The sequence below is a fragment of the Bombina bombina genome, chromosome 2, assembly GCF_027579735.1.
Source record: "Bombina bombina isolate aBomBom1 chromosome 2, aBomBom1.pri, whole genome shotgun sequence".
NCBI classification, from domain to species: Eukaryota; Metazoa; Chordata; class Amphibia; order Anura; family Bombinatoridae; genus Bombina; species Bombina bombina.
In genome coordinates this window covers 251,948,258-251,963,160 of record NC_069500.1, presented here as the reverse complement: position 1 = coordinate 251,963,160, position 14,903 = coordinate 251,948,258, and the positions used below count along the sequence as shown (strand labels likewise).

The window sequence follows — 14,903 nt, the reverse complement described above, 5'->3', positions numbered from 1 at the left end:
GTACATATTACTTTCTCAAAGTCAAATAACATCTGATATCATCAAAATGACCGCTTCCTGCTCAGATATCAAGTTACCCTACTAATTGTTACCATACAGTGGCTTAAATTAACATAATACCTCTACTAGTTTACTAGAGCCGGTATCCAAGAATGATCCCAAGAATATATTATAGATTGACTGAATATAACTGTTCATTTAATGGGACACTAAAGTCAAAATTAAACTTTTATGATTCAGATAGAGCATAAAGTTTTAAAAAACTTTACAATTTACTTCTATTATCAATTTTTTTTTTAATGTATTTTTGTATGCACACTTTCTGAGGCACCAGCTCCTACTGAGCATGTGCACAAGTTCACAGAGCATACATATACTAGTCTCTGATTGGCTGATGGATGTCACATGATACAGGGGGCTGGCAAATGGGGAAAAATAAATTTGTCAGAAAAAAAATCTACTGCTTATGTGACATTTAAAGTAAATGTCATTGCATTGTCTTTTCTGTAGGCACTTGTTAATTATGCAATTCCACTGTATTTAGTTGTCCTTTAACTTGAAATGTAATTTGCATGTTGAATAGGACCTGGTAAAACCTATTTAAAGTCTCTTACGAATTAAATTGTATAATTATTATATATACAAATATCTGTAAAATTCTGAACTAAAACTCATTAGTAATAATGAACTGCATTTCTCAGTTACTTGTTTGTACTTCACAGGTGGTGTTCTCATCCCAGCAGCAGCAATTGGTCAAATTATAGGAGGCCTCATTATCTCTAAATTTAAAATTGAATGTAAAAATATAATCAAGTTCTCAATCATTTTCTCAGCCATATCTTTAGCACTCTGCTCAGTATTTCTATTTGCGAAGTGTGGAAATGATCCATTCGCTGGAGTTTCTGTCCTTTATAATGAGTAAGTATCCATAAACTCAACTATGTCGTTTTTTTTAATAGCGAAAAAATAATCTTGTATTCTATAGATTTGCAATAAAAGATAAGTATTTATGGAAACTATTAGAGAATTAGCCAACATCATGTATGAATTTAAAATATGTTTACTTAAACATTACTAGAATTTGGATAGTTATATTGATTGCATTTAGGAGATAAGTTTGAGTTATCCATAAACTTTTTCTCAACAATCAGATAAGCCAGGCCAGGATTGACCATACAAGGCATTTGTCAGGTTACAAACTGGCACTGGTTTTCTTAGTCCCTTTCAGTCACCAGCATTTTTATTTGTACATGATGTAGGCCAGCCCTGCTCTGCCTTGCTGTGTCTGTGAGGGAGGTCAGGTCTAGAATCACCCCCCCCCAGCTCCATTTTTTGGAGCCGACTCAAGCCTGGATTATGCCCATCCAGCATTATATTAAAGTGATCCTCCTCACAATGGCTGGCTCTGTAGGCTGCTAAGTTACTTCTTGCATAGATGCCTCCTCTGATAGATTTGCATTAAGTGCATGACTGTTCTGTGACAGCTTCAGAAGGTAAGGAATATGCTTGAATTAATGCTGCTCATATTAAAATAGCACTGTTTTGGGGTTCTGCATGCCTCTATCCCCTAGAGCCTACCTGTTCCCTGTCCTCTAGCATATACCGGTGTACTGCCCGATTTGTGATATCAACTTGCGCCTATCTGTAAATCTCTGTAAATCAGGGACATGACTATAGGGATCTCAGAGGTCTCAATTAAAACTGGGCCCATACATCTAGGTTTCCCTTCTGTAGTAGCATTCCTATAGTGGGGGGTTGATGGTGCCTGGGTTCCACCTGCATCATTTCTGACACCTCTGTGTGCACCTTCCCCATAAAAGAAGGAACACAGTATATGAAAAGGGTATAAATTTACTTTCATGATGAAAGGGTTTCCAAGATGGCTACTACAGTATCGTTGTACAGAAAAATCTGCCACCATATTTATGCAGAAGCTGCAGAAGTGCATATTCTTAGGTATTGACTAACAAACTGCGAAGGACAACAGTCATCGAGAAGCAGCTCCTCTTCATGGAGCCTGTTAATTTCTGTTGTGCCTGTTTTTGTGTGTGTGATGTCTGGGGTATTAGGAACTATATGTTTGTGTATAGCCAGTCCATGGAAAAGATTGCTCACTGATAATGGCAACTCGTACCGCATTACTGTGGGAAGGGACACTCTCCACAAAAATAATTAATCCTTTTCTTTTCTCTCTTCTATCTCTCTTCTTTTCTCTTTTCTTTTTCTTTTCGTAACAAAAACTTACTTTCCCTCGCTTGCTTAAAATGGGTTAAAATGCTGCTTTTGGGCTATTGGTCAGATCTGATGTCAGATCTTATTTGGCCATACAGCTTGCATAAATAAGGGGAGATTGATCTGGTCTGGTATTTGGTGTGTGCTCCCAACTGGCATAGAGAGGATGCTGGGGGCTTTGGTCTGATCTGAGGTCAATATGACTGGCATAAAGGGTATGCAGAGGGATGTTGGTTATGTCTGAAGACTGATGTCTGTCATTTTGCTGTTTCTTTGCCCTCCTTTTATTTTTTCTATATTGAAAATTATTAAAATTATTTTCTATATTGATCTCTATTTATCTTCCTTTTTCTCTTTGAGTTTTCTTTTTCCCTAAAATTTGCCAGCATGGTAATAATATATCACAATGGCCAGCCCTCACTTAATTCTCTAAAAAAGGGGGTCTACACCTGAAAGGTGCAGCGAGTAGTGAGCTGCCTTCCATACAAATTAATAATACTTTCTGCAATGAAGACCCTTATAGGGGAGAACAATTGCAACAGGGAGTACCCGGCACTTATCATTTTTTTAAAGGAGATACAAATCAAATTCAGTTTAATTTTCTTGCATTCTCTTCTAGTTTCATACAAACCTTTCTGTCAGTGCAATAAGGAGTGTAAACGCAATTGTGAAATTGTGGTGTTCTTCATGATCTAATCCATTTTACAAGTAGTGCGTTTATTATCACAAATTCGTTTGCAATCATCTATGGGTGGCGTTGAGCGGCAATGTCCGTTCATATTACAAATTGAAAGTAAATGCGATTGCTAGAACGCATTGCATTAAACTCTTAAACTTTGGTGAAAACGGTTGCACTAAGCTATTCTTTTTACCCCTAAACCGATACAACCCCACATCCCAAAGTAACCCACTTACAAATAAACAAACATACTAACATTACAAAAAACAATCTACCATTACAAAAAAATATAAAAACCTACAATTCTAGAAAATAACACATTATCAAAAAAAGTTATGCCTATTCTAAAACCCCAACCCAAACCTATATTAACACTAAGCTACAGCAATAGTCCTTAAAATGCATTTTGAAGGGCATTGCCCTAATGTATCAGCTCTTTTTCTAAACAAAATAAATCTACACCACTTTACAATTAACCCCCCCCCCCACCCCTCCAAAAAGCAAAAAAGGCTATCTAAACAAAATACTCTAAAACAGGCATTAGGCTGGGCATTGCCCTTAAAAGGGCATTTAGCTCTTTTACTGCCCATGAAAAAATCTAACAATAAACCCTAAAAAAAACACACCAAAAAAAAAACCTAACACTAAACCCCAAAGATGGTACTCACCAAAGATTATTATGGGTGGCAGTGCTCTATCTTCATCCCAGGAGAGGTCTATCTTTATCTCGGTGGCCATCTTCTTATCTTCATCCGGGCGGTAATCTTCTTAGCTTCATCCCGGCGTCAATTTTCATCCATCTTCTTATCTTTTGTCCCCGACATCCTCTTCATGCGGTCACTAACCGCACACCGAATCTTGAATGCGAGGTACCCTCTTTATATAGGAGTACCCTTGCATTCCTATTGACTGATTTTCAATTTCAAATTCAAATCAGCAAAAAGAATGATAACTTTTTCTATTGGCTGATTTTAATTTGAAATTGAAAATCAGGCAAAAAAAAAATATAAAGGGGGTACCTCACATTCAAAATTCAGTGTGTGGTGGGTGATCGCACGAAGAGGACGTCGGGGACAGGGGATAGGAAGACGGATAAAGACAGCCACCGGGATGAAGATAAGTAGATCGCCACCGGGATGAAGATAAGTAGATCGCCATCGGGATGAAGATAAGTAGATCGCCACCGGGATGAAGATAAGTAGATCGCCATCGGGATGAAGATAAGTAGATCGCCACCGGGATGAAGATAAGTAGATCGCCATCGGGATGAAGATAAGTAGATCGCCACCGGGATGAAGATAAGTAGATCGCCATCGGGATGAAGATAAGTAGATCGCCACCGGGATGAAGATAAGTAGATCGCCATCGGGAAGAAGATAAGTAGATCGCCATCGGGAAGAAGATAAGTAGATCGCCACCGGGATGAAGATAAGTAGATCGCCATCGGGAAGAAGATAAGTAGATCGCCACCGGGATGAAGATAAGTAGATCGCCACCGGGATGAAGATAAGTAGATCGCCATCGGGATGAAGATAAGTAGATCACCACCGGGATGAAGATAAGTAGATCGCCATCGGGATGAAGATAAGTAGATCGCCACCGGGATGAAGATAAGTAGATCGCCATCGGGATGAAGATGGAATGTTAGGTGTGTTTCTTTTTTTAGATTAGGGGTTTTTTTTATATTTTTTTATGGGCAGTAAAAGAGCAAAATACCCTTTTTAGGGAAATGCTCAGCCAAATGTCTTTTTCAGGTAGTCTATGGGAGAGTATGTTTACTTGGTCGCAATATTGTAACTTCTGGTCTTTGCACACGTTGGGTTAGCACAAGCAAAAAAGATTTTGTTTCAACTTGTAACACATATGCTATACGTCACGTGCAGAAGTTGAGCGTAGTTAGCGTGCGAGCAATAGCGGTAATTACCGCCCCTCTCCTAATCTAGCCCTTAATGTTTTCATCCTAATATTTTAAACAAAAATATTATTGTGTTAATTAAATTCACATTTTGCTTTGTAATTTAAATGTGTATTTTGCTGTAAATGTGTCTCTTGTCACATAAAGAAATTAAGGGAATTCCACTTGAACCAGAAATTGACCTATTTTCTTGAACCAGAAATGGACCTATTTAATAGAGAGCCCTGGTGAATAAAGTTTTTGTGACCCCTGATGCGAACACACTAATAAGCAATAGTAATAATTATTCTTGTGTATATTACATATATGTATGAGTATGTGTGTGTATAAAAAAACGATGCATGCTTAACTCATAACTTAACTTCTTTCACGGTGGTGAAAGTCCATGATCAATTATTCCTGGGATTCAACTCCTGGCCACTAGGAGGAGGCAAAGATTCCCAAAGCTTCCAAGAGCACTTTATCCATCCCACCTCACTGGTATGCCAGTCTAGCTTATAACCAAGCAAGAAGACGTAGCAGAAAAAAGTAGGAAAGGACAAAGCAGGAAATACAGAGGTGCAAAATAGAACTGTTACCAGAAAAAAATGTTTTTCTTTTAAATAATTAATACAGTTGGGCAGGGCTCATGGACTCTCACCACCATAATTATTTTTATCAGGGAAGCATACATTTTGTTATCTTTCATAAAATGGTGAGAGTCTACAATCCATTACTCCTGGGAACTAATACTCAAGTAGTGAATTCTACGAGTAATTTGGGAGGGACAAACAAATATAAAAAAGGCAGGCACTTATTCCCAGACACTGCTTCCTGGAGAATTTTCCTACTGAAAGCTGCTTCAGAAGAATCAAAAACATAAAAATGGTAGAATTTACTAAAAGTATGTAGGGATGTTGTTGCCTTGCAAATTTGTTCGACAGAAGCCGCATTTTTTAAATGCCCAGGAAGAGGAAACTGATCTAGTAGAATGGGCCGTATTGCAATTTGGGGGTGCTTTTCACACCTCCTAATAAGCCTTGTGAATCAGGAGGTTTAGCCAAGAAGCTAAAATAACTGCAGTGGCCTTCTGGCCTTTATGTGGACCTGAGAAATTAATATATAGATTCAAGGATTGTCTAAAATCCTTTGCAGCCTGCAGGTAAAATGTTAAAACTCTATCTACATCCAAATTATTTAGAAGTCTTTCTTTAGAATTTTGAGGATTAGGATGAAGAGAAGGAACAATTATTTCCCGATTGATGTTATCTGAAGACACCACTTTTGGTAAAAAGTCAAATTTTGTCCTTAAAACACCCTTATCCTTGAGGAAAGAGCAGACAACTCATAAATCAGAAAACAAAAGGGATATATCCATAAGTGAGTGTGCCTGTATAATGTATAGAAATAGTCCTCTATTTTTTATTGTTTATAAAGCATCAGACAATTCTAAACGAGACCCTTTCCATAAGTATGCGTATATATATATATATATATATATATATTTTTATATATATATATATATATATATATATATATATATATATATATATATATATATAAATAAAAAGATAAAAAATGCTTTGGTTTAGCCTTAAAAACTAAAAAAAATTATGGATTTTAATCCAAAGAACAAATCATAGGCTACCAATGTCTGATATTTCCCTTCTGACTAATAACATCCATAATACTAATTGGATTCTGTAGCGTCACCTGATATAAGCTAGGTGATTTATAAGATTTGTTCAGATGCGCTTTCATCACAATATCTTTCTTTTCATATATATATATATACATATATATATATATATATATATATATATATGTATATAGACGTATACCTCTGTATATTCTATGATTAGGGGAAAGGGGGAAAGTGAAATAAATGAATTGATTACTTAACTATTTGATTATTGATCTGATAATCATATAAGATAGATAAACTCAGGAGCTCACAGTCTAATCCTAAACCAAGTCCCAGGGTGGTACACTAACTTATCCCTTATCCTGACCTCGGCCATAACAGGAGAAGAGAGCTACTCCTATTAATTACCATCCTACATCCTATGGATAGGTATGTTACCCATATAGAAAGAAATCTCACTTATTATTCTCAATTTGCCAGAATTCTTATAGTGTATGCAGAATTTTGTTTTACTCTTCCACTTCCTGCAAATCTTGTGTAAAGTTCCTATTTTGGCGTCTCCTCCATCTTTATCGGTGCCCATGGGAAAGATGTCATATTTAATAAACTTATTCATTTCAGATTGTAGATGTATTAGTTTAGTTTTAACCTCATTCAGTAGATACTCTTTATACTCTATCAATAAAACAATCAATTTCAGTGAACAATCAGGACTAGATTCCAACATTCTATAAAGTCCTGATCTTTTACATCATACATTGGAAATTTATTTATACGTAGTCCCCTCGGTATCATTCTAAGGGCCACATATTTAGAGAGAATCCACTTGTCCCACTTTAGTTTTTGCTCCTTAATTTTAAGATGTTCCATGTCCTGAAACAAGTGCCCCAATTTAGTGTTCGGTACATCATTATCTACATCGTTATATACTGAATGAGGTTAAAACTAAACTAATACATCTACAATCTGAAATGAATAAGTTAATTAAATATGACACCTTACCCTTGTATGACGATATCCTTAAGAAAACAATAGAAGAATCTAGGAAACTAGTGTTACAAGATAAACATTCTAAGTTTCTTAGAGATCAAAAGGATTATAATTCAGGTGTAGTCTATGTATGGCGTAAAAGCCAGAGAAATAAGTCCTGGTATAACCCAAATGTTGACATCGAAATACCTCAATCTAACGAGGGAAATAGTTGTGGGTGCCAAAACAGATGGAGGAGATGCTGAAATAGAAACTTTACACAAGATTTGCAGGAAGTCCCCAAGAGAGTTGTGTTCTCGGACTCAGAGCTGGACAATACTGATGAGGACAGGTTTGCCTCAAGTTTTGAGCAAGATGAACAGACTTGCTCTGAACCCGAGGACACAAAAACTAAAATAACATTACCCCAGATTAATCAGGAAGACCCCTAAAACAATACCCAGGTTAGTGGCATTTTGAAAAGCCTATATCAACTTGGGGCTAGACCCAAAGTTACCATTCAAAAAAATTATGTAGAGCCCAACTACCCATCCACCTTCACCACAACCACTCCTATACCCAATCAACCGGTTAATCGCACTCAGGTTTTTCAGTGGGCCCCCAAACAACCACGGGGAGGAGGAATGAGGTTTGGGAGAGGAGGGAGGGGCAACAGAAGGGTAGGAGGAGGGCAAATCAACTTGTAAATATGGAGGGGAATCAGCGATACACTATACGAGAGAACAGAAACCCAGCAACTAAATATCAATAACACCTAGTTTGGTTATCAATTTGTCCTCAGTTAATATAACAAGTGTTGAGGAAAAAGTATTGAGCATGGGGTTCGTCCCTTCAAGGGACTTTGACCTGTTACAGACGATCCTTGATCTCAATAAATTAGTCAGGGAACTAACCCTTAAAAACTATTTTCACCACATAGACACTAGAGTAACAACCTGTTCAGGGAATACACTGACCCAAGATGTAGAAACCGACTATAACCATTTAAATTTTGAAGATATTTGCACCCTTACAGCCCTGGAGGACCTATCCACTACAGACCCTTCAGAGGGACGTAGGGGGTTACCCAAGATTACATCTAAATATAAATCTAATTTTTATCCATTACAGGCTAGAGGGAAGTCACTTGAAGTTTTTCACAAAAGAACAGTAGAAGATTTAACTCATCTAGCAAATAACAAACAAAAGCATATATCAAATTTGACCAGAATGGAAAGAGAGGCTGTTACAGCCCTACAAAATAATAGAGAAATCGTGATTAAAAACTCCAATAAGGGTGGTAGTGTTATGATCATGGATAGGAGTGCATACGTGGCTGAGGCAGTAAGGTAACTTAGTGACACAGAGACATATTTAACACTCAGAGGGGACCCTACACAGCGTTTTAAGGTACAACTTGTGAGCCTTCTGGATGATGGTGTGGAAATGGGTTATTTAGACAGAAAAACTTTAAGCAGTCTTATAGTTGACCATCCTGCCATACCCATTTTCCACCATCTCCCAAAAGTTCACAAGAGTCTTATTAACATTAAAGGTAGACCCATTGTGGCGGGTATAGGGTCTCTACTGGAGCCTTTGTTTAAATGGGTAGATCAATTTCTTCAGCCACTGGTGCACAAACTTCCAAGTTATATAAGAGACACTACACATGCCCTAAAAATATGGAGAATATAGAGTGGAGAAATGGCTATAACTGGTTAACAATTGATGTTGTGTCATTGTATTCCAGTATCCCCCACCAGTTCGGTTTGAGGGCCATAGAATTCTTTCTAGATCTTTTCACAGATCTTGTGGATGATCTGAAACAATACATCATAGATATAGTTAAATTCCTTCTTGAACACAATTTCTTTATGTTTTAGGGATGCTTCTACCTCCAGAGACGTGGGAACGCCATGGGGGCAAAATTTCCCCCCTCGTACGCCAACCTCTTTATGGGGTGGTGGGAGCGGTTCCATGTCTATGGAGCTAGTAACCCCTTTACCACACGGATAGTGAGGTATGTACGCTATATAGATGACCTTTTGATCATCTGGTCAGGGGACAGGAACACTGCACAGGAGTTTGTACAGTACCTAAACAATAATGATGTAGAGATCAGTTTCACCTATGAATGGGATAGGAAGAGCATTCATTTCCTGAATATCACCCTTAACTCCGATGATGTGTCTACCAAGATACTCTCCACTCTCTACAGAAAGCCCATTACAGGAAATTTGATTCTACATGCTAAGAGCAATCACCCAAAACATGTGTTCGGGGGATTGCAAAGGGACAGTTTATGCGTTATAAAAGGAACTACACACGGGAAGGGGACTTCCTGAAAGAGAGTAGAGACCTAACTAGGCGCTTACGCCAGAGAGGATATCCAAAAAGGGTGGTATCAGGTGCTTTTGCCAAAGTCAATGATATGGACAGAAAGGCCCTGATTAGGGGTAATCCACCAAGAGATTCTAGGAGTACTGAGAGAGACAGGGGTGAACCTATCTTTTTCCAATCAATACAGGGAAATATGTTCTATAATTAAGAAAAAATTACCCATCTTGATGGGGGATAGGAATTTAAGGCCATACATTGAAAATGAATGCAAATGTGTATACAGAAAGAACTTAACTTTGGGCAACATCTTGTCTCCTAGTCTTCTTAGAGATGAGGGTAGAACAAGCTCTTGCCTACAATATAAAGGAACTTTCAAATGTGGCAAGAGAACCTGTGCCTCTTGTGACCATGTGTGGGTCACGGATAAGTTTTAGTCAGTCAATCGCATGGAAGAGTATGAGACAAGAGGCTACGTCAATTGTATGAGTAAATTTGTAGACTATCTAATTGAATGCACTAGTTGTTCATGGCAGTACATGGGGAGAACCACTCGAGAAGTGGGTACGCGGATAAAGGAACATCTCTCATATATTTCAAGCAAGAGACCATGTTTGGCTCTTTCCAAACATTTTATAGAGGTGCACCATGGCAATGTTGGATCTGTTAGGTGGCAGGCTATTGAACAAATAGTGAGACCACCCAGGGGTGGTGACAAACTACAAATCTTAAGCCACCAAAAGTTATATTAAATCCATAAATTGGATAGCCTGATTTTGAATTCTACATAATTAATTTATGGCAGAGATGATGATGGAGGCTTAGCCTTTGATGCACCAGTTCACAGACTAAACTATTAAACAATTAAACCATTAACATCTGGCTGTACTTGAAGGTTCACTCCTGTATCTTGTAAAGAGTAAAACAAAATTCTGCATATACTATAAGAATTCTGGCAAATTGGAAAGAATAAGTGAGGTTTCTTTCTATATGGGTAACATACTTATCCATAGGATGTAGTATGGTAATTAATAGGAGTAGCTCTCTTCTGTTACGGCCGAGGTCAGGATAAGGGATAAGTTAGTGTACCACCCTGGGACTTGGTTTAGGATTAGACTGTGATCTCCCAAGTTTATCTATCTTATATGATTATCAGATCAATAATCAAATAGTTAAGTAATCAATTCATTTATTTCACTTCCCCCCTTTCCCCTAATCATAGAATATACAGAGGTATATGTCTATATATATATATATATATATATATATGCATACGCATACTTGAATTGAATGTATTGCCTAAATTTAATCTGTAGCATAAGAAGTTCGATGAAGTGATACAGTTTACTCCTTGGTGGTATTCTGGCATTACTTCCAGAATGACCATAATATATCTGCTACTATTGTTGTTGAATATATATTTAATATGAAAATGTGGGTTGCAACATGCTACCAAAATACGTATACATTTAGATATATAACTAAATAAATTATTCCTGGTGTCAAGATATATTTAATAGTGGGGTTTAGGGTTTACACATACAGTATATTGCTACGAGTGGAGGTAGATGTGTATTTTTAGGTCGTAGAACACTAAAAAATAGCTCTGTTACCTTGAGAGAAGGCACGTCTATCCTGAATAAGTACTGCATTATGCTGTATTATAAAATACTGAAAGTTTGTGAGTCAATTGTATATAGTATATTTCATCAACATACACACATATTTTGGTAATAGGATTTTGGTATGCTCTCTTGCAATGTTCAGCTCTATTAAGGGTTAACTATTAATCAATTAGGTAAAGCAAGCAATGACAATGTTCCTAATACTTTTTAAACTAACTAACTAGTAAGTAATGTAGGTCTATGATTACGGTCGTAAGGACCAAAACCGGTCAGACCATTTCTTTTTTGGCTGCTTACTATGTCGAGTCTTTGTGATGCCATGTATTTTTATGCTTAACTTGAATACATTTTGTATTACTTAACCTTTTACTGAGCCTGCATTGTCTTGGAACAAAGTATAGTTTTTTCTTAAGTCATAAATTATTCTGGCAGATGATATTGCTAGAAAAAAACAAGAGAGAAGCCGAATGTCCAAACTATGCATGGGTTCAAAAAGCGAAACTGCAAAAGTTTAAGAAACAAATATAGGTTCCACTGAAGGAGACTGATTTAATTACAGGTCTAGTCCTGAACAAAACTCTGAATGTCTGGAAGTTTAGGATTTTTTATGGTAGAGCTGAAATCTCACCCTTTAAAGATAAACCATTTTCTAAATCTTCTTGTAAAAATTGAAGAATTCTAGGAAGTCTAAAAGAATGCAAAGTAAAACTGTTTTCTCACACCAGGCAAGAAAATTTTTCCAAATTTTATGATATATTTTTCTTGTAACAGGCTTTCTGGCATCTATTGTTTTGATATCTCATCTGAAAACCTCTCTGTCTTAAAATTTGGTGTTTAATCTCAAAACCTTCAAGTTGAGAGACTCAAGATCTTGATGATAGAAAAGACCTTGAGAGAGAAGAGGCCACAGAGGACAACTGGACATCTGAACCAAATCTGCAAACCAAGTCCTGCATGTCCAAGCTGGAGCAATCTAGATTTTGGATGATTGCTCCTGTTCGATCTTAGATATCATTTTGGGCAGTAGAATTATTGGAGGTACAATTTAAGCGAGGGAGTTGCTAGTGCATCTACAAACTCTGATTGCAGATCCCTGGATCTTGCAAAGAGTCTGGGAAGTTTTTTGTTCAAACGAGACATCATAGACCCCAAAGATCTACAATCATTTGAACACATCCTGATATTAGATAATATGCTAGGAACCAAGAATAACACTTATATATGACAGCTCTGATTTCATTAGCGTGTGCACACTTTATATCGCTGTTACTAACAGCCTACGAACAATACCATCGGATTCTTAAAAAATGACTTGGATATTACACTCATACATTTGGATATTGATTCTATTCTATTGGGTACTTGTAAAGCACAAACTAATCACCCGTGAGGGTCTCAAGGCGCTATGGGAGAGGGGTAGAGGGGGGCTAAAGGAAGATGATTCAGTCGAAGAGCCAGGTCTTGAGGTCCTTTATGAAGTTTGTAAGGGAGGTGGATTGTCTGAAGTACAGCGGGAGGGAGTTCCATGACCTTGCTGCCATATAGGAGAAGGATTTTCCTCCAGCTGTTTTTTTCTTGATGCGGGGGATGACTGTGAGTGCTTGGTCGGCAGAGCGGAGTTGTCTGGAGGGGGTGTAGAAATTGACACGGTGGTTGATGTATTCTGGACCAATGTTGTGGAGGGCCTTGAATTCATGGGTTAGGAGCTTGAAGGTGATTCTCTTGTTGACGGGGAGCCAGTGTAGGTTCTTTAGGTGTTCGGTGATGTGGTTTTGGTGAGGGAAGTCGAGGATGAGTCTGGCCGAGGTGTTCTGAATGCGTTGGAGTAGTTTCTGGAGTTTGATGGTGGACCCGGCGTAGAGTGCATTGCCATAGTCCAGTCGACTACTGACGAGGGCGTGGGTGACAGATTTTCTAGTTTCGGTGGGGAACCACTTGAAGATTTTTTACAGTAGGTGGAGTATGTGAAAACAAGTCGAAGAGACGGCGTTGATGAGTGATGAGCTGAGTATGACGACTAGATTTTGTGCATGGTGTGTTGGAGTTGGAGGGTGTCCGAGGGCTGTGGGCCACCAGGAGTCATCCCATGCAGATTTGGTGGGTCCGAGGAGGAGGATTTTGGCCTTTTCAGTGTTCAGTTTGAGACGGCTGTTGTTCATCCAGGTGGCGATTGCTGTAAGTCCTTCATGGATGTTTTTCTTGGCGGTGGTGGGGTCTTGGGTGAGTGAGATGATTAACTGGGTGTCGTCGGAGTAGGAGACGATGTTGAGGTTGTGTTGTCAGATGATGGCGGCGAGGGGGGCCATGTAGATGTTGAAGAGGGTGGGGCTAAGAGAAGAGCCTTGGGGTATGCCGCAGCTGATTGCTGTGGGATTGGAGGAGAAGGGTGGGATTCTGACTTTCTGGGTTCTGAGGCTGAGGAAGGAGGTGATCCATTCCAGGGCCTTATTGCAGATGCCAGCATCATGTAGGTGCATGTGGAGGGTGCTGTGGGCTACAGTGTCGAATGCGGCTGAGAGGTCTAGAAGGATGATGGCGGCAGTCTCTCCTTGGTCGAGCAGGGTGCCGATGTCGTCTGTGGCAGTGAGGAGGGTGGTCTCGGTGCTGTGATTGCTTCTGAAACTGGATTAGGAGGGGTCCAAGATGTGGTTGGTCTCGATGTGGTCAACAAGTTGTGAGTTGATGGCCTTCTCGATTAATTTAGCTGGAAAGGGGAATAGAGAGATGGAGCGGTAGTTTTTAGGATCTATGGGGTCAGCTGTGGGTTTCTTCAGCAGGGGTTTCAGCTCTGCATGCTTCCAGTCTTCTGGGAAGGTGCCAGTTTTGATGAAGCAGTTTATGGTGAGGCAGAGTTTGTGGGCAAGGGTAAAACCCACTTTGTTGAAAATGTGGTGCTGGCATGGGTCTGAGGGTGCTCCGGAGTGGATAGATTTCATGATTCTGAGTGTGTCCTCCATGGTGAGGAGGCTCCAGGTAGTCCATAGACGGTGGCGGGTGATGGGTTTGGGTGAGGTGGTTGTAGGTGGGTCGGCGGTGAGTGGTTAGTTCTGGAGCTCAAGGCTGTCGTAGATGTTGATCATCTTGTGGTGGAAGTAAGTAGCCATGTTGTTGCAGAAGTCCTGGGAGGGTGGGATGTCATTAGTATCACTGTTGGGTTTGGTACACACCATTAGAATTTGGTACTTTGGTTTTGATATTTTGTATATATATTTGATAAAGTGAATTTGATACTTTGAACTTTATGAGCAGATTTCTCTTTTATATTCTATAATAGAAATAATAAATAGTCTGTTTTAAAGTAGTATAATGGGCGCTAAAATTCTCCTGTTTACATTTCAGCTGACTTTTGCTAGCTATTTGTACGCACGGTTTGAATCTATCATATACAGTATATATATATATATATATATATATATATATATATATATTCCTGAAAAAATGGTCGCACTCTCAGGTCTTTGGATAAAGCAAGTAAATACTTTTTTAATGAAACGTTTTCGGGGAATTTCTCCCCATCATCAG

At 38.6% G+C, this 14,903-nt stretch overlaps 1 protein-coding gene across 2 annotated transcripts in view; it reads left to right on the top strand.

Moving 5' to 3' along the window:
* LOC128648700 (solute carrier organic anion transporter family member 4C1) overlaps positions 1-14,903 on the top strand; it is a 185,983-nt gene that overhangs the window by 148,857 nt on the left and 22,223 nt on the right. For both annotated transcript variants that reach the window (XR_008400615.1, XM_053701516.1), the window contains exon 8: positions 723-918. Coding sequence is in view for 1 of the 2 variants with exons in the window: in XM_053701516.1 (XP_053557491.1) it covers positions 723-918 (196 nt within the window). In the remaining variant the exon portion in view is untranslated. The remainder of the gene's footprint in view (positions 1-722; positions 919-14,903) is intronic.